The sequence below is a fragment of the Pseudopipra pipra genome, chromosome 9 (genome assembly GCF_036250125.1).
Source record: "Pseudopipra pipra isolate bDixPip1 chromosome 9, bDixPip1.hap1, whole genome shotgun sequence".
Classification (NCBI taxonomy): Eukaryota; Metazoa; Chordata; class Aves; order Passeriformes; family Pipridae; genus Pseudopipra; species Pseudopipra pipra.
The window spans coordinates 5,615,593-5,635,248 of NC_087557.1; the positions used below are offsets into that span (position 1 = coordinate 5,615,593).

General features: G+C 50.2%; 1 protein-coding gene across 3 annotated transcripts in view; it reads left to right on the forward strand.

The window, feature by feature from the left end:
* PBX1 (PBX homeobox 1) overlaps positions 1–18,054 on the forward strand; it is a 126,932-nt gene extending 108,878 nt beyond the window's left edge. For 2 of the 3 annotated variants that reach the window (XM_064664283.1, XM_064664282.1), the window contains exons 6-9: positions 2,193–2,352; positions 9,854–9,966; positions 11,450–11,539; positions 17,828–18,054. In XM_064664283.1, coding sequence (XP_064520353.1) covers positions 2,193–2,352; positions 9,854–9,966; positions 11,450–11,539; positions 17,828–17,920 — 456 coding nt within the window. In that variant the 3' untranslated portion in view covers positions 17,921–18,054. The remainder of the gene's footprint in view (positions 1–2,192; positions 2,353–9,853; positions 9,967–11,449; positions 11,540–17,827) is intronic. The other variant, XM_064664284.1, reaches the window with a different exon arrangement.
* The last annotated feature ends 1,602 nt before the right edge of the window (positions 18,055–19,656 follow it).

Here is a 19,656-nt window from a genome sequence, read left to right on the forward strand (position 1 = left end):
CCCAGCCCCAGGCACGTGCCTGCTCGTGGCTTGAGTAAACTGAAGACAGCAGTAGCATCTGTTGTCCTTGTGAGAGCATGTCTGCCTTCAGCAGGAGCAACAGCATCCAAGGGTAGGTGTCATCACTGTGTTGGATGCCTGCTGAGTGACTCCAGTTGCCTCCCCTGGGTCACAAGACCCAAACGTTGATTCTTCCTGGTTACCTATGAGAGACAGCACATACTGGCTTAAGTAAAGCTCCAGCTGTCCTGATGTTTGCCTTCTCACTTCTAATTCATCTGTTCACACTTGCAACTTTTCCCTTGCAAAGGCAAAATGCCCAGGAGAAATTTTGCACTTACTTTGTTTTTTGACTGTGCTGTATCAAGACTGTTTTGTGCCTATCACCAGGATTTCCCTCCCTTCTTCATCCAGAGAAGGTAGAAGGAAACACACATCCAGGTTTGGTTTTGCTGGGACTAAGTGGGAACATGGGCTGCATGAATCTGTGTAAGTCACAAGCAGAGTTGATCTGAACTCAAAGGCTGACCAGGCCAGGCAAATTGTTTACTTCACAAGTTTTTAGATGAAGATTGATTGTGGTGGCCATTTATCCCATCTTCCTGCCCTGTGATACTCAGAGTTCACCCGTTGGCTCCAGCATTTGAAACCAGAAGAACTGTTATAGAGAGATGGCCAAGTGGGAAGATCACAAAGGAGATCACATTGTCATTAGTGAGAAAGGCGGACCAAGAGGTGAAATGGAGCTCCCTGCAAACAGCCCCTGCTCCTGGTGCCATCCAGATGTTCACTCCCAGATCTGGATTGGGTGCTGATCTGTCTCTGCAGGTTATATTTTCTTTTCCTGCTCTGCAGCAGTGCAGGATTGGATACCTGCAGCTCAGTAGTGGCGGATGAAGCCGCTTCTGCATGGAAGCTGCTGAACGCTTTAGGAGCACTGCAGGTAGAGATCATCACAGGAATAAAAGCTTGTGGGTTTCAGTTATCAACACCCAAGCCCAAGCAACTTTCCTAAGATAAGGAAAAAGTCATGGGCTTCCAAGGATGAACATCCATTATTGTATTCTATGTCTCGGTGCTTGTTCAGTCCATTTGAAAGCGGGAGCACTGATGAACTTGCTCACCAGCAAGCAAAGGGAGAATGTCCATGGAGTCCCACCAAAGGATTGATCTGCTTGCTCAAGGTTGCAGCTCCAAGCAATTCCAGGCATTTTTCCGTTCTCTTCATCCTGATGAGCTTTCTCAGAGGTCAGTGGTGGCTGGAAGTTGTCTCCTGCTTAGAGACCTGCACATAAGAAGACATTCCCCTGCCTCTGTGTTCAGTGTTGTTGAAGAGAAGCTGAGAGCTGCTTCCCAAACTATAGGTCAAATATTTCCCATGTCTTCTCTGAAGTAGTTCAGTGTGACATGTTGCCTGCAAGTGAACAGGGTTGTCATTATCAGCAGGCCTCTGGGCAAACACAGTGGAAACATCTCCCACCTCTTTCCAAGGGACTCACTTGTTTCCTGGGACCAAAATGAGGTTTTAGGATGAGCCCTGTACTCCCTCTCCAACCTCCCACTGAAATTCCCAGTTGATGTGGTGGCTTGTGCTAAACCTTGCGAAGCCAAGGTCAGCTGGAGGAAGAGCATCCAATTCTGGCCTTGTGCACTGATTTTACTCAGGTGGATCAAAGAAGAGCTTCAGTAATACCAAGGCAATTTCGTGTGTCAGCCAGGCCCCAGACAGTGTGCTGGGTGTTCTCCCTGAAAACCACATTAGCTTCTCCAAAGGGAGAATGGGTGTCTGGGAATCAGGGCATCTGTCCCATCAAAGGGATACTAAGGAGGAGGCAAAAAAAAGTTCCAAAATGACACATAGTTTTTTTCAAAATTCAGGCTTTTTTGAATCCGTCTTATATTTTTGTGGGGTGATGATTCCTGTGGAGCATCCCATTTCCTTAAGTCGATATCCCATCTGTAGAGGAACCAGGTATATCCACACAAACCTAGTGCTCCCAAGAGGGTCCCATCACCTTTACTGGGCTTGGTCTGCCACACATGGGTAGAAGGTGCTTCCTTCCATGGCTAGGAAAACTTGGGGGGCAAAAGGATATGCACTGCTTACCCTGCACTAATCCACCTTCCTCACCCAGGTGATCTTGCCAGAGCTCAAACATTAATCTCTTTGTCTTCTCTTAAACTCACTCTAGGTATCAAACTGGTTTGGAAATAAGAGAATCCGGTACAAGAAGAACATAGGTAAATTTCAAGAGGAAGCCAATATTTATGCTGCCAAAACGGCTGTCACAGCTACCAATGTGTCAGCCCATGGAAGCCAGGCTAACTCACCCTCAACTCCCAATTCAGCTGGTTAGTTTTTATTTTTCTTTTATTTCGGGTCGTTAGTGTTCGGTTTTTTGTTTGTTCTCCCCCCTCCCTCTAATCTCTCTCTTGTTTTCTCCTCTTGGTTATTTCAACTTTTATTTTCTGGGTCTGGTTTGCTCACTTTTGTGGTCTTTAAAAAAATGAAAAGGAGAAATGGGTTTGGTTTGGTTTGGTTTGGGGGGGTACTTTATTTTCTTTGCTTTTTTCCCCCCCGTTTTCTCAGTTTTTTCCTCTTTCCCTTTCCTGTTCTGTTTTTCATTGGAAAAAGGATGTGATCAGACCTTGTGACTATGTTGGGGGTTACATGCATGGATGGTAAACACAAACCCAGAAAAATTATCTGAAAACTGTTGCTGGGATTGCTTGCACTTTGTGGGGAGAGAAAAAGTAATGGAAAAGTTATTGCATAATGATTTTATTTCTCTGGGGCTGAAAGCATGAGTGACCCTAATGGATAAACCCCAGCATTTCTGGGATGTCCTAACTCATGCCATTTTGGGGATTGTTTTGGATAAATTTGTGTTCTTTGATTTTCTTTCCACTGTGGTTATCTTTGATTGCTTACATGACAGTGTCTGGATCACCTGCAAGAGTGTGCTCTGTGTGTGAATTTTATTTTCCCTTTGTGTCAGTGCGATCCAGAGAAATTCATGGGTCGTTTCCTTCCCTTTCCCCCTTTCCTTCCCATTTGCTGTGGTTTCCATTTGTTTGTTTTGAGGGTCAAAGGCACAGAGCACTTTGCCCAGATTTCAACTCCTCTGCTAGAGAACGATGCTTAGTTCATGCGTGGTGCCTTCTGCAAGGTCGGCTGACCCAAAAATGATCCGGGGCTGTGGTCAGCTGGTTGTGCTCCCAAGAGCGATGGAAAATTGGGATTTGTTTAAAAGAAGGGAAAAAAGTGAATTTCGTAGGTGCAATGTACTTTGTTATCCATGCAAATATCTGTGTGCCTGTTTTCTTTTTAGGGGTGGGAGGGAGAGTGGGAATGTGCCACTCTTGTGCCTTTGAGCTTGGCATCTGCTCATGGTGCCCTTTCCCAGGGCTTCCTGTTATCAGGTGGGCCACTCAGAGGAAGGAGAGGAGTAAAGAGGATGGGGGGCAGCAAGACTATAAGCAGACTGTGTAAATGCTGGTTGCTGTCAGGACATGCTTCTGTAGTGAACACAACCCTGCCTGTGCAGGTATAAGAAGGATCACACCCCAGAAGCACCCCCGGATCAGGAGGATTTGTGTGGGAAGTGGAGAGCCAGGGAACAAAGGAAGAGAGCAAGCAGTGGCTTGGGTCTCTGGCTGATGTCCAGAACCAGTCCCCCAGCAGGAAGGCAAAGGCAGCCCGTTACCCATGAGCTAATGTGTAAGTGGGGGTTGATTGCTCTCTGCTGGGGAGCTCCTCCACACCTTGAAGGGGCTCAGGTGGATGGCTTTGACAGAGCAAGTGGAGAGAAGTTCAGTTGGGCAGTGAAGTTCCTACACATAACCCTTTAATTTCCAGAGGACATGGTACTTCTAAGGGTCTGCCCCTAGAGCCACCAGGAGCAGAGATGTTGCAGGTCAGAAGTGCTGGTGGGACACATCTCTGCCACCTCCTCCTTGCCCAGGGCTGCCTGCCCTGGCTCAGGTGAGATGCTCTGAGGGCTCAGGTAGATGCAGCAGAGCTCTGCAAGGACAGTTTGCAGGAAATATGTTTGATTCTTTTTGGTTGGTTTGGAGATTTTTGTTCCACTTCAATTGCCTGAACTGCTGAAGATTTAGCTGCAGTTTAAAAAATGTCATTCTTTCCAAAGAACTCACTCATGGTCAGGTGGGGTCTCTTAACACCCCCTTTGTAGAAAAGGCTGGAGGGAATTCTGCTGGAGAGGGCAGAACTGTGTGTGATGACAGAGATGCCTGCTGCCTGGAATGCTGTCCTGCAGCCCACGTCACCTTGGAGCAAGGAAACACAGCTTTCCTTCTTTTCTTCTTTCTTCAACTGGAGTCAGATCCAAAGGCCTGGAATAGCAAGAGAAGAACTTCAAATTGCTTAAGTGGTTTTGGATCTGGCCTGCGTGTAGGAGAATAAGCATTTCCCCAGTGCCTGCCCAGTTAAGTAGTGCTCCGGTGCAAGGCTGTTTCTTCGCCTTCCCCACAGGCAGTAACACGGTTGTTTCAGAGATATATTGGCCAGTACCCTGCAGTAAACAGCTGAGATAATCCCTGGGTAACACTGCTCTTTCAAGGAAGGACAAACAGTCCTGTTATTAACAGGTAAAACTTGAGCTCCTGGGTCCTCTTTCTGGCTCGCTCATATGTACTCCGGAATCATTGACCTCTTTTCACTTGCCTGATGTGTCAGCGGTGCTAAAAGCAGGGCAAGGAGAGCTCACAGGCCATGGAGATCCTTCTTCTGCTAGAAATAAAGTGTCTCTAACCTGGCCTGGATCCCACCACCCTGCCTGTAGACTGCAACAGTGGCAAAGCAGCAGGGAGGCCCTGCTGTCAGCACTGCAGTGGTCTCTGAGCACTCAGCTGGCAAAGATAGTGGGTCTGGGCGTCCTGGTATGTCCTCCCCTGAGAAGACAGCTGGAATTGCCTGAGATTTTTATCTCCCAGCAGTGGCATCCCAGGTTGAGGTCTCCCCGGCTGACCATGCAGATGTAACAGCTCAGTCAGGCATCCCTGCATTGTCACGTTTTGGGACAAAGATGGATCCTGAAGACATCTGGGGTCATGTGATCAACTTCAGGTTGCCCTGTAGGTGCTGGCAACAAGAAGCACACCTGTACATGCTGGGTCTGAAATACCTGTCTGAGGAAGATTTGAAGGATTGTGTCCAGGACCATGAGCCATCCAGATGTGTTGAATTCCCCAGGGAGAAACATGGAAGTAGACGAAGAGGTGAAGGACTAAGATGGATGATGCCTCTCCTTTTACACCATGGACTTCTATCTGTTCCCAGATCATTGGCTGAGATTTTGGTGAGGAAGGAGCCTGAATGAAGATAGGATTTGCTGGGAATTTTTCGGACCTTCTGGTTTAAATACCTTGTAGGACATGTGGAAAGAAAGTAGGCAGAGGACAGGTCATGAGGAAGAAATGGCCAGCAACGTAGTCCCTGGAGGGCCATGATGCTGGAAGAGGTGGAACTGGATGCAATGGGACCTGGGACAGGAGCTAAATTCATTTCTGCCGTGGCTACGCAGGCCCATCTGTTCTCTGCATTGATGCCCATGTTACTGGAGATCAGTGAATGGCTTCAGTCAGTCAAAGAGATTGGCCACACATTGACAAGGGCAAGGATTGCATCTGTCTGGCCATCTGGCACGTTCAAAGCAGGGTCCCCCATCCTCAGTCACCCAGGCCTGAATGTCAAACACCTTTTCATCGTGAATACACGCAGTTGGGCTTTATCAGCCAGATGTTCAAATAAGCTGAGATGTCTGGCTCATTTGGGCTAACAACTCCCCATCCTCACTTTGATTGCCTGGACAATCTCAGCACAAAAACCACATGGCAAATGAAAGCTATTTTATGTGGGCAGACCCTTTTGCCAACCAGAGTCCTCAAGGGGCACACACAGGTGATGACATCCAGTGAAATCTTCCATGCAGAGCAGCCAACATTGTCCTGAGCTGTTGTTTTTTTTCCTGCTTACCTTTTTGTTTTGTAAAAATCTTCCTGCAAAGCTGTTGTCTGGAAATGTACTTCATCAGGCATAGGTCTTGCTGTTGCTTCTCTTCCTTTGTCCATTTGTATCCAAAACACAGTGCTGGAGCAGAGACTGTTCTGGTCGTGGCCTCACTGTCTAAAGTGTTGGCAAGTGAAAAAGAACAAGTGTCCTGCTGGATCATCCCTGGCTTTTAGACCTGCTTTCAAACTCAGTGGCTTTGTCCAGCTTTGTCCAGCTGAGAAGCTGTGTGGTCCATCATGTTCTTTCCTCATCTTTGGCCATGGTAGAGACACAAGAAAAAGTTACAGGAGAGGTAAATCCTGTGCTCTCAATGCATGTGTGTCATTGCCGTTGACTTCAGCTTTGGTGAGTTGTCAGGTACTTTAGAGAAAAGGATTTATAAGAGGTCCTGGAAAATTTGAATTGGAAGTAGAGACCATCGGAACACAGAAGACATTGGAGAACCTGGAGAAGAAGCTTTTTGAAGAGCTGGAGAAGTGGTGCAAGAAATACCAGCAGTCAAACTTTTGAAGATTTTTGAATTGGAGGCAAAACTGAAGTGGGTTTTGCTCATCAGAAGCATTAGGGATGTAAGAAATCTCTTCACAGGCATTGTTTTGATGTAGGCTTTCACCCAGGGGTAAGATTTGACAGCCATAGCTTGCTTAAACATTTCCAGCACTCCTGAAGCAGGTGCTGACCTCATAGAAACTCAGTACTAAGGTGATAGGTCTTGATGGTGATGGATTTAATGAACTGTCTGGATGCTGAAGATAAACCACTCCTCCACAGTGCTACAAGTCATAAAAAATGTTGGGGTTTCTAGTAGGTTTTTAAGTCTACACACAATGGCATCAAGGGACTTCCATGCCAAGATCAGAGCCCTTTTTACCCGGGTTCACAAGCTCAAGGGCGAGCTTCTCTCATTTGTTATCTCTCAGTTCCTGAGAAGCCCCAGACCAAGCTATGACCATCAAAGACCCGTGGTGTGTTCAGGATGGAGCCTTTCAGAGCGGGCAGGTCAGATTTACGACGGAGCCTCCTCTCATGAAAGGATTTGACTTGGATTCCTGGAGGATACCCGAGCCTTAATTTTCAGGCCTCTTCACGTTCCTGCCCCCTCTCCCACCCGAGTGTGTCAGCTCCTCTTAGCCGTGTCTCCGAGATTTCGGGCGGCTGTAATTTTCAGGCGTGGTGAGGAGGCAGACGGTGGAGTGCTGAAGCAGCAGCGCGGCGGCACAGAGGGCTCTGCAATTACGGCTCTGATACAAATGCATCCATACATGCGGGGCCATTGGTATGCGCATATTTATCTTTGCATCCACATCAGCGGCAAGACATATTTACCGTTTAGATATGCACATATATTGTAAAAATACCCCTTGCCAATAGCAGTGTATATCTTGTAAGTGACATTTCCAGCGCTCCTCATGATTTCCAAGACACCGTCGCTCTTCAGAACTAGAGTTTGCGGCTGTTTGTTTATTTTTATTTCCTCCTTCCCAGTCTCAATTTTATGGCCAGCTTTGTTAAGTTTCAATAAAATACCAGTTAAGTTTATGGCATTTTTATTTGTTATTGTTGTTATAATTTTCTTTTGGTAGGGGAAGGTGGGATGAAATGTTGCTCTGCTGGGGGCAGAGTGGTAGCAGTGCCGTGCCAGGTGCTCAGGGATTCCAGAGTCCTTTTCCCAGCTCTGCCCCTGGTTATTTGTGTGATCTCAAAGGTTTCTGCTCACCTGAGAAGAACAGGAGAATATTCTCTGCTTCTTGTGAGCAGTAGCTGCAGTCTTTTAGTTCTAAGCCACTGCAGGAATACAAAGCTGTGTTACTGCCCTGTGCTTTTATTCTGGTAGTCAAATCACTGAGAAAATGGGGTTGAAGCATCTTTATGTGTGTGAAACATGCCTGTCTTCATGCTTGAAGTTGAGCACTGTCAGGGTGGGCTGTCCTCAGTCTGCCAGCTCGTTTCCCTAGATTTTTTGCCTTTAAAATAGCAAGTAACCTGAGAGGTTGGGAAGTGACAGGAGCCCTTTGCCAGCTGAGCAGAGGAGGCGATGGTTACAACTGCCTTCTGACTAGTCCCCGTTATTTTACGCAGCGCTGTGGGATTGCTCTCTCGAACAGGTTGGGCAGGGTTGACAGTGAGCACAGACAATGAGCTATTCCTGGCTTCGCTCTTTTCAGGCACTGGTGGGAGGGTCCTGATCCAGGACTCAGTGTGCTCAGGATAAGTCTTTCTCTTGACACTCTTGGGCGTTGTATCTGGCGGCAATGTTTCTGCTTTCCTTCAATTCTGAGAATTGCCAGCACCTGACAAAAGAGCCAGTCACCAAGAGAGCAGCAGAGAATTTAGTGAACATGAAGGCTCCAGCATAGACCTCCCACCTGCTCCCTGACCTTTCTCAGAGGTGGCTTCCTTTAGAAGAGCCTTCCTGGTCCACCTCCAGGGCAGAGCTGGGATCTATCCAGTGTGTTTTTTCCCTCTCCAGCAAGGGGAGGGGGATTGCCAGGCATTTCTCAGAGCATACGCATGAGCCATAGTTGGGCAATTCCACCAGGACTGTGGTTGCCAGTCTTCCAAGCTGGAAGTGGCAGTGTAGATGATGAGAGTATATTTGGGACTGGAGCTGAAAGCATAGCTGACCTGGGCCCCTGAAGTCTCTCCTTTCCAAGGCTAACGTCATGTATATAACCAAACCTTGCACGTTGAGCTGTCTCACACTTAACGCGCTGATCTGCACGATAAGTTCTGAAATAATCCCATAAAACCTTTTTATTTATTTTTAACCCCCTTGCCTCCTTCCCTGCCTTCCAGTTACATGATGGGTTTGTTTCTCCCATTCAGTGGTTGAGGAGGTGCTCAGATGTCTCGAAGCTGGAAGCAGAAAACCTTGTTTCTGCAAAGGATTTTTTTATTCTTTTCATTTGTGGTTTGGTTTTTTTTTCCTCCTGATCTCACCCAGTTGTCTTCACCTGTTATCATTTTTTAGAGTGACATCGGTGACTGGTGCATGTCCATGCAGTGGGGAATTTGCTTACAGAGCTCATTCCTCAGGGGCAGCTGGCCCAGGAGAGCCGTAACAACCTTGTGTTCTATCGTGGCCCATCACAATGAAAGACACTTACCAACATCATGGGCACTGGGAATCTAGCCCAGGTCCCTTCACATTTTTGCGAGACTTTGCTCCTGGTGCGCTGCAGTTCCCACCACTGATGGGTTCCTAGTGTCCTGAAGGCAAACCCCACACACTGCTCCCTCTCAGAGCCCTCTGTGGCTCAGCTGGAGCTCCAGCCGTGAAACTGGATGGGGTCTGGATGTGCTCACCCTGCAGACAGCAGCACAGAGTGGAATTACCCACCCTGGTCTGAGCTTCTCAGCATGGGCTTGGTTTGCCCAGTGCAAAGGCTTCTGCTCCCGATAGCGAGGCTTGTCTGGGTAACTCAGTTCTCCAGTGCAGTCTGCTGAGTGGACACCCCCAACAACCGAGATTTTTCGAAGCTGCCTGAAGGATTTTGATGCCCTGAAATGAAGGGAAGGGGCTGTCCGAGTCCTCCAGGCTGTATTTTGTTTGTCTCAGTCAAAAGCATGAAGAATCCTTCCTCCAGCTGAGGAGCTGTTGAAGAATATTCTTGGCATTGAGCTGTAACAACATGTGGCTTTGAATAACCTCAAGAGTGCATCCTTTTTTTTTGCTTGCTCTGTTCTTCATACTACTAACCTGACTGTGTGTTTTGTTTTTGTGGTTGCTTTGCATGTTGTTCCTTCCTCTTGGCTGAGAGTCATGGGGTGGATCTTTTTCCTTTCTGTGATTCAGGTGCCTCACTCTTTCCTTTCCAGGTTCTTCCAGTTCTTTTAACATGTCAAACTCTGGAGATTTGTTCATGAGCGTGCAGTCTCTCAATGGGGATTCTTACCAAGGGGCCCAGGTTGGAGCCAACGTGCAGTCACAGGTAGGGACCCATCCGATGTACTGCCAGTGAATGCATTAGTGTTGGAGGAGCCTTTGATTGTATTGGCACTTCTCCCTCCCGTCTGAAAAGAGCAAATCTCAACCAGCACAAACGAACCAACCAACACTTGAAAAAGGCAAACCAAACCGAAAAACCAACCGACCAAAAAAAACAACAGCAACAACCACCAAAAAAAAAAAAATCAATCCAAAAGAAACTAAAACCAAACGCCCAACCAAACCAACAACCATGGTCTTGAGGAGACTTGCCCACACTTTGTGAATGCATTTGGCTCTGGCTTGATAGTCGTACTAGGAGGAAAGAAGGTGTAGGAGAACAGGCAAAAGTCAAACAAAAGCAGCTGAGGTTTAGGTTCTGCTTGCTTTATTCTTCCAAGGGAAGGGGCCAGATGTTTGGACTGGTGTCTCGTTTTACAAGGCTTCCACGACTCCTTTGATGCCAAACCAGGTATCTGCTGAAAAGCAATGAATGTTCAAATACATAGCTAAATTTGTTTTTTAAATTTTTTTATCGTTAAAAGCCACCCTTCACCATCTCCCCACCTCCCCGAAGCACAGGCACTCACACCACTCATGCACACACAAGCAGGAGAGAGCAAGGGAGCTTTGAGCAGCGTTCCCGAAACATGAACCCATGCTTGGGGCAAAAAGAAAGAATTTAAAATAGCCAGGATCTCACTCAGATTTCCCACCTCCCCTCCGACGTCCAGATATGCCGTGAGTCCCCTCTCTGGCATCTAAGGCTCTGTTCTGTGTTGAGAGACGACAGCCACTCTGACACTTATGCATTGGGCAAGGAGAGCTCTCTAAAGCTGAGGCTGCTCCCTGATGGTGCTGAATGTGGAGCACACATGTCATCTGTGGGTGATGAGACGTGCTCACCTCACGTACCACTGCTGGGCTGGGCTGGGGGCAGTGGAGGGAGAGGAACGGGGCAGCCGGAGGAGAGCTGCTGGTGCCTTTGCCATGGTAGGTATATTTCCTCTCTGGGCCCTCCTCAGTGGAGGCGCTCAGCCAACTCCAAAGGATCTCCTTCCACTGCTGTGAGCTTCCAGTGCTTGGGGTCAAGGGTGGAAGGGGGTAGGAGTAGGAACTTGAGCATGATGGTGGAGCCAGCCGTGATGATGTGCTCCAGGAGATCCCACCCCACGCTTGCCATGGTGTTCTCCCTCTTCACTCTTTTTCTCGAAAGACTTGGGACCAAGGAGAGCATGACAGGGCCACCGGGACAGGCAAGGGATGGTGAGGGAGGCAGGAGTAGTCCTCTGGCTCATCTCTCTCCACAAGACCAACCGCAGCTCTCCTTTACCCCTCTGAATATATGCCTTTATTTTTATTATGATGATTATCATGATTATTATTCTTGTTACTGTTTTATCTTGCCAAAGATCAATGGAAGCGGCTTTGGCCACTAACCTTTCGTTCACTCTAATTTGTGTCTTTGTTGTCGTTGGTCTGTTTAGGTGGATACCCTTCGCCATGTTATCAGCCAGACAGGAGGATACAGTGACGGACTCGCGGCAAGTCAGATGTATAGTCCGCAGGGCATCAGTGTAAGAAAAAAAAAAATAGGCTCGGGTTCTTGGTTTTTTCTTTTTGATTTTTTTTTTTTTCTTCCTTGTTCTCTCACTACCAATTATTTCAAAGCCATAGGGCTCAGAATGCCACTTAGTAGGACTTGTCTTTGCCTTTACGGTCACCTAGTTTATTGCTTCTGTATCGGTCACGCCAGCGGCGGAGCTTTGCCCACAAAAAAAGTGGCGACGGGGCAGGCTTTGTGCAGGCAGCTGGCGTCTAGGACTGTCAGAGCTGATCAGCGTTCGCCTGGCACCTGCGGCCACACGCGCTTGGCCGAGAGGAGCTGCTAAACAGGTGACACCTCGTGTAACCATGGTGGGGAATGTCACCACGAACGCCCCGGTCCAGAGGTGGCTCCACGCAGAGGCCAATGGCGCCATCCTTGAGCGACCATCTAAAAATAACCCACCCCCGGCCGGCGTCCGAAGGCGCGGTGGCGATGGGGTTGGCGGCAATAACGCTCGCAAATAAAAGGAGAAAAAAACCCCACAGAGCCAACCAACGTCAACCCAAGAAAACCTCGCCCAACCAGGCTGGGGGAGGATGCAAGGGGGAGGGCGGTCTCTGGAGCATCTTCTCCTTGTTCTTGGGTGCGCTGGCGGGTTCTGACTAGCATGAAAATTCGTAGCGACAAGCTGTGTCGCACAGGGGGAAATCGATCAGACACACACAAGGAGAACCCAGTGTAGATTCGGGACAGCAATCCAACTTCATTTCTCAGATCAATCGTCCACCATCTCAGTGGCGGTGACAGCAAGCTGGGAGAGGAGGGCAGCCTGGAAAAGGAGGCTGCGAGCGTCGAGTGGGTGGTGGCAGCAGTGTCCAGGGTGGCACAGAGGAGGGGACGCCTGGCCCTGGACATGACAGGCTGCCACGATGCCCATCCAGGAGGCTGAAGGTCGAAATGGGGTGGTCTTGAGCTGGGAAGGGAGGTGATGGTCCTCCAGGTGGGATGGTGGTCCTGCAGCCAAGACCCCCGTAGGATGCACTGTCTAGTCCCATCACCCTTCTGGCCAAGCTTGTGCCATTTGTGGCAACCTGGCATGTGACCATCTTTGGGCCATCATTGTGTGATGGCCACTGTGGGCATGGGGAGGGGGTGCAGTGGGACAGGGGGCTGTGCTCCCCTCTCCTGCGGGCACCGGGGCTTAGTGGGCGGCTTGACGTCAAGGAGGCAGAGGCAGGGAGGATTTGTGAAGTAATGTAATTGAACATGTGCAGATAATTATGTCTCATTACATAAGCCCCTTGCAAAAACGGCACTTGGAAATGCCACATGAAAGAGCCTATCGTTCCGCATTAATTTCTCCGTGCGCTGAATTTATTCCCTTTCTGGCTTTTTAATACTTGGAGAGTAAATGAATCGCAGGCTGATCATGATAAGAGATGATACTTTTGTATAAATTAAAATACCCCCAAGGAAAGAGGCTGAGCTGATTACAGTTGCAGTTGGCTTGGAAAATTACAGTGGCCTGGGTTAAGCCAAAATTTGGGGGGCGGGGGGGTAGTTACTGCCAGGGATTACAAGGCAGGGAAGGGACAGCAGGGGAGAGGAAAAGAAAGAGAGAGTGGAAACTTGAAAGCCAAATGGGACAAGAAGACCTGGACTGGTGTTTTTGACTGTGGTAATGGGAGAACCAGTGTTCCCATGAGCAGTACTGGGAACTGCTGAGCTGAGCATGACAGGGGCTCATCGGTTCCCCCTGCCCTTTCCAAAGGGGGACCTGGCATGTTTGGCACCTCATGTCTCCTCAGGCTGGTTTTCAAGGAGGACAGAAACCCAGATTGGCCCGTGTTGGATGTTGTTAAGAGACAGGCAGGGTGGCAAAGGGTTTATGGCACGAGTTTGTGGGTGACTGCTCATTTCCCCAAAAAGCTGTGGTAGTCACAGGGAATGAGACAGGGAGTCCAGAACTAAGCAGATAGTTTAAGAGGCATCTTCTGGGTTGTCTCTCTATCCCAAAATGTTTTGTTTCCTCTGTATCCTGGGGATACAGGATAAAAGCTCCAGCCTGGAACTTTTATCATCACTTAATGTCTTCCCACCCAGTGAGGTCCCTTGATCCCAGTTTGTCCACCCTGAAGTGTGGCTGCCCTCTTGGAAGCATCGATCCTGGGCAAGGTCCTGGGGAACTCCTCAGTGCAGTCAGGATAGCTGGCTCGTGGCAGGCAGGGCTTCCCTGACTCTCCCTGAACCCTTTAATGCCAAGGAAGGGCAGCAGAATGTGGAGGAAAGCTGATTGTGACACAGAAAGCTGCCGTCCCCGCATCACCCGAGCATCCCCGTGAGCTGCTGGAAGGAGATGAGCCGAAACCTAGTCAAGAGCCCTGTCACAATGATGTCTGCACGGGGCTGAGGTTAAGTCATCCCCGGAGCCCGTCAGCGCTGGGAAGGCAGCGGCAGGTTGTCCGGCTCCACCGCTGGAAACCTTGGCAGGGGACACAACGCTCGGGGTTTGCCTTCCTTGATGGGGGATGAATTTTTAAATGCGTGTAAGTCGTGACAGCTGAGAAGAGGAATCTACCCAAAACCCAGCTCCCTCCGTGGCTCTGCTGCTCCACGGCTGACAGGCCACTCCACAGGGCGGAAAGGGCTGGAGTCGGTTCTGCATCGTTAGCAGGATAATGGGCAGTGTCCCAGCCATCCCCATCCCTGTGACCCGCAGGGATGGCTGAGGCTGAGGGAGAACGGATTCCTTCTCCTCCACAGGTGGAGACAGCGTCAGGCAGCACCAGTCCCAGCAAGGGATGGGAATGCTCGTGGTGATGGAGGGGTGGTAGAGGCCGGAGCTGCCTCGCAGATACCCAGGCTCGGGTCACACTGAGAAGAAGGAAAGACCCCCCCACCTGAAAGGAGGGGGTGTTTGGGGCCTGAGCCAGCTCTTTTGGTGAACTTTGAGGTGTAGGGTTTTGCACCATTAAGTGACGGTTTTTGAGTGTCTGGGCTCTCTAGACAGTGTCATAGGGTCCACCTGTGTACCCAGGAGGTCCCTGAGTTTAGGGATTTCAAAGCATTTAGATGCTCAGGTTCTCTTGGGGTCCAGTAGAAGTTGGATCTTTATTGCCATAGTCCTCTGGAGGGTCCCATCCCAAAACGTTGCCTTTCCTGCCACTGTCCCATGGCTGTAAATTTACAGAGTGTTCTAGTTCCACAACATGCTAGTGAATGAGCGAACTGTAGTCATCTTAAAGAACAGCCCTTTCAGAAATTTCTTTTTGGACTTTAGTTTAATTTATAGATCGTTTAAAAGTCTAAAATGAGAGACTATTTTTAAGTTCATCAGAGTGTGAGGTTTTTGATTTAAAACCACTGCTGTGCAGAGCTGTGCCTGTTTACAGAGTAGTGCCTGTGGACAGGGATGGTGGTGGTGGGTGTGAGGGGGAGTTTTGGATCCACTCTTGTCAGCAAGGATCACCAGGCACTGATACCTGTAGGAGCTGAGAGCTCCTCACTTGGGCTGAGACCTTTTGCTCTAAGAATTTGAGCTTTGGGAAGAAAGTTGTTGCTCTGTTCCTCAGCAAGCTGCAGTTCACCATCATGGTCAAGCTATGGTTCATGGTTATAACCACCAGCTGGGGTGTGGAAGTTGTTCTGGCAGGGCTTCAGTGCCCAAGCTCCATCCATCAGAGATGCCTTGGTGTCTTCTGATGGCCAGGGATGCCTGGACATGACCCTTGGAAAGGGATATCCAAACAAGGCTGCATTCTCTGCTGTGTGATAAGACCTTCAGTGCATATTGTAATGAGGCCCTGATACAAGCTCTTGAAAGCTCAGAGGTCTGAAACCTCTTTAAGGCTGCTCTGTCTGTCAGACTTGCCAGTATCTGGTGTGTTAGCAGGTTAACCTGACACCCTGGGCCATCGATGGTGGGACAGGGATTTGGTCACAGAAGGTGGGATGCCGAGACAGCCTCTGTGCTAAGCAGAAGGCACCTTTAAAAATTGGCAGAAAGTCATCTCCCAGCCCCACGTAGGAGGCCTGGGCAGGGAGCCAGCCAGACTTGCTGGAGGTGACAAAAATGCTGAGACCTGTGGAAGCGGGCACCAAAACCAGTTGCTTCAGCAATCCATCACCGGGGCTCCAGACTTGGACAGTCACCAAGGCCTTGCCTGTTTTTTGGCACAAGAAGGGGACATCTGAAGAGATGTCTTGGAGACCGTTGCTCTGTCTTTGGCTTGTGCCCCTCCTGAGGAAGTCACAGCTGTGTGCAGACACTCCTTAGAGGATCTCCAAGGAGCAGCAGCTTCCTCAAAAGACTTCCTTATCTTTCAGGGAGATCCAAAGCAATTTAGTACACTCAGATCCCAAGAGATCTCCTTGATTCAGAAAGAGGCAGAGCCATCTGGGTGGACTTGGATGCATCCTGCATGTGGCTTGATCCGTGCAGCAGTGGAGTGAACTCCGCTGAATGAGTGGGGATGGTGTCTGTGTGCCTCTGCCTCAAGGAGGATCTGGCCTCCTTATAGAGGGCTTGTCCATACCAAAGGATGGTGTCAAGATGTCATGGCCAACCTTGGGGCCTCCTTTCCATCGCTTGACCTGTACCTTCTGGCCTTCCCAGTTTGGGTGAGCAGGAGGGTGTGGGGTCTGTGGAAAGTCTCTTCCCAACATTCTCTTGACTTCCCACTGGATGTGACCAAGGTGGTGTTCAGCCACACAAACTCCTGCAACACAAGAAGGCTGATTCCCAGACTGGAGTGCCGTGAGGCTTCCCGGCATTTTGGGGAGAGGGGTGCTGAATATCGAGGCACTGCATTCGCTGCCTGCAAGACACTCTCCCTCTCGCTCCTTCCAGCCGTGACTGGCGTGCAAAAGCCTCGCTAAAAATAGTTGAGCACAATAGGGACGGAGCCCTGCTCCAACACGGCCCCCTCTGCTCTCCCCCCTCCTGCTCGCCGTAATGACCCTGCAAACACTAAATGGCATCTGAGTGCATTAAGCAGCAAACTCTCCGGTGACATAGCAATTACGGCTCTGAAATAGATTTGGTGCGTCACGGAAGATAAGGGTTTTGAAAGTTTCTGTTGTGATTATAGCTTGTAACTCCAACAAATAACAGGCTTGGTAATAAGAGGCTGCCAGCACAGCTATTGTGGTTCTCTCTCACTGATGGCACGTAAATTGCTATTAATGTCCTAAGTGTACTTGAATATGCCAGTCTCGGGGCGGTGGAGTTGGCTCTGTGTCTCTCTTTACGCGGCCTGTCATTGTCGGGCTGATAATCTACAGTAATTGCTGCCTCTTGCAGCAGTCCAAGACATGGAAGGGTGGATATTGCATCTCGGGGAGCACAGGGATGGTGGGCCGGGGCCCGGGTGTGGGTGGAAGCTGGTGGGGGCAGTGGGCATGGGGTCTCTGCAGGCGAGGGGTTCACGGGGCTGGTAGTGCTTGTGCACAGTCTGGTTTCACACTTGCACCCAGGGTGGAGTGGGGTTTGCTAACCTGCTAAAGCGGGACAGCGACTGCTGCCAACTGGAGCTTGGGCAGCGCTTGGGAAGGATTAATTAGCCAAGCACTGAATCAATGTCACAGTGAGCAGAGGAGGTTGGGTGCGACATCTGCTCCTCTCTAAAGGGGATGGCAGCCGCAGAGGAGCAGCTTCTGTGCACTGCTGGCTCCTGCCTACAGCAGCCAGGGCCCTCCAGTAGCTCTGCTCTTGAGAGGCTGGAGAATTTAGCTCAGTACCTGTTTTTAGAAGAATAAACAAGTTGTCTACCATGCTTTGGTGTACAAACCCTCAGGTGGCACCTCCGTTGCACTGTATCTTGGCTTCCCTCAAGGAGGTGGGGACATGGGGCTATTCTGGGGGACATGGCACAGCTCATCAGTCCCTTGGGACCTGTTACTTGTTCTGCATGTTCATAGCACTTGGCTTCAGATAACATCCAGGCAGGGGGTTCTGGAGTGAGATGTTTGCTATTTTCCTCTTTCCATATGGGGAATGGTCATATTCGGTGGTAAAAGAAAACCCAAGCAGCCAGAGCTCAGGGTTTTTTTGAGAAATAGTTTTCTTTTAAAGGGACGGACATTCTTTGAGCACTTGCAGTTTATCAAAACCCCTGTTTGTTACAGAATTGTTTCTGGCCCCAACCCTATGGATGGGGTGGGAGGTGGGGGGAAAGCCAGATGGGAAATCTTTGCCTCCTACATTGGTTCCTGCTGAGGGAGGAAAAGGGGTTTCTGAGGTGGATGGGTGACTTGGGTAGGGCCACGTGTGCCGTGCCATGGGGTGACTGACATCTCCATGTCTCTCTTCCCACAGGCTAATGGAGGTTGGCAAGACGCTACTACCCCATCGTCGGTGACCTCCCCCACAGAAGGCCCTGGCAGCGTTCACTCTGATACCTCCAACTGATCTCCCAGCAAATTGCATCCCTGGCTGAGCCGGCCCCGGCGGGGGCGGGAGGGGAGGGGGCCTCTCCTAACACCGCAGCAGTCAGACTGGAGGTGAACCCAATCAGCACACACAAGAAGACTCCTTCTCTTCTCTTCTCTTCGTCGGGATGCTTTTTTCAGCCAATCTGGACACTTCTTTATACTCTCTTCCCTTTCTTTTCTGGGTAGAAGCCGCTCTTCCCCCTCCCCACTACTGCCACAACACCACTCCCTCCCCCTCACCCCTTCCCACCGAAGGATATGTCAACAGGTAGAAGGATTTTAAGGAGGAAAAACAAAAATCCACCGCCACCTCACAAACCAACCCCAGACCAGTGTACAGCCTCACACTCGGTGTCTTTCTGAGGAGCCACGAACGTCCCTCAGTCACGTCTCGCTCCCTCACTGGCAGGCAGCCCCCTCGCCCCCCTATCTCTCATGCTACCTCTCCGTAGGGAATTGCCACCACAGGCCTGCTGCCACCTCGTCTCTGCTGGCCCCAGCATCGCCTGCCGTGCCCAGCCCTGCCTCGGTGAGCTGTCCCTCGGGCACCACGGTGACAGGGCGGGTGGGCACAGCCCCTGTGCACGTAGAAGGAGCCAGTGTGCTCCCCTTCATTTCCAGTAGGTACCAGCCCATTCCCAGCCTGGGGAAACCGCCAGCAGTTCCCGGTCCCTGCCCTACTCTGCCACACATCCCACTGGCTGCTGTGAGCTGGATGAGCCAGGAAAGGAGGCAGAGGCAGGTGAGAAACAGCCATCGCTGATAACAAGTCACTGAGCACCTCCGTGGAAGTGTGTGGGATCAGGCATGGATAGTCCATGGGACCCCAGCAGTTTTCCCACAGCACCTAGGGAGGCTGGTGGTGGACTTTTCCTGGTGAGGAGAGTGTCACAGGGTGCTGACTTATGTTTCCAGGAGTGTGCCATGGTGTGGGAGAGGAGGAGGTGGGTTCCCCAGTGCAGGCAGGACTTGCAGAGGTTTGTGCCACCCTCTGCATTCCCAAAGCCCTGCCGAGCTGGCAGCGAGGGACAGGCAGCAGGATCCCAGAGTCTGGATGTGGTGGGCTGAACGTGTTGGATGCTTTTGGTTACAGTGCCACAGGTTTGCTTGAGGGTGAAGCCCTCAAGGATGAGTGGGTGCCTCCCTTGGGGATGCCTTTCTGCTGTGAAGGGGCTGGTTTTATCCCAAGAGTTACTCTGAACAGTGACCACAGGAGAAATCATGGGATTTTCTGCCCAGCTTTTCTGATCCACTGTTTGGACAGACAGTGGTTGCTGGTAATCAAGGCTTCATCCTGCTGAAACGCCCCTTCAGGTGGCTGATGCTGGGAGGACATGGCTTTCATGGAAAAGCAGGGAGAGGCAGCACCAGTTTCCCTGGGCTAATCTTTGTGCCAGGGTGGTACTTTTGGCCGTCGGTTCTTCCAGCGGGCACGAGGAAGCTGAGCCAGCCCGCAGCAAGACCCTGGGTGTCGTGGGGACTGGTGTGGGTGCAGCATGCCTGGCACCTTGTGTTGGATCCCATTACCTCTTGGCTGCATCTCATGCTTTTGAATGTCCATGCCCACCCTGCTTGTGCTGGTCTTGAGGTGGGAACTGCCAGCACAGAGCAGCGTTAAGCAAGAACTGTTTAAAGCTCTGCCAAAAAAAATTTCACCCTTTTGCTGGAAAAGGTAATGGTCCTTGGCTTGCAGGGCACAGCAGTGGTGTGCCC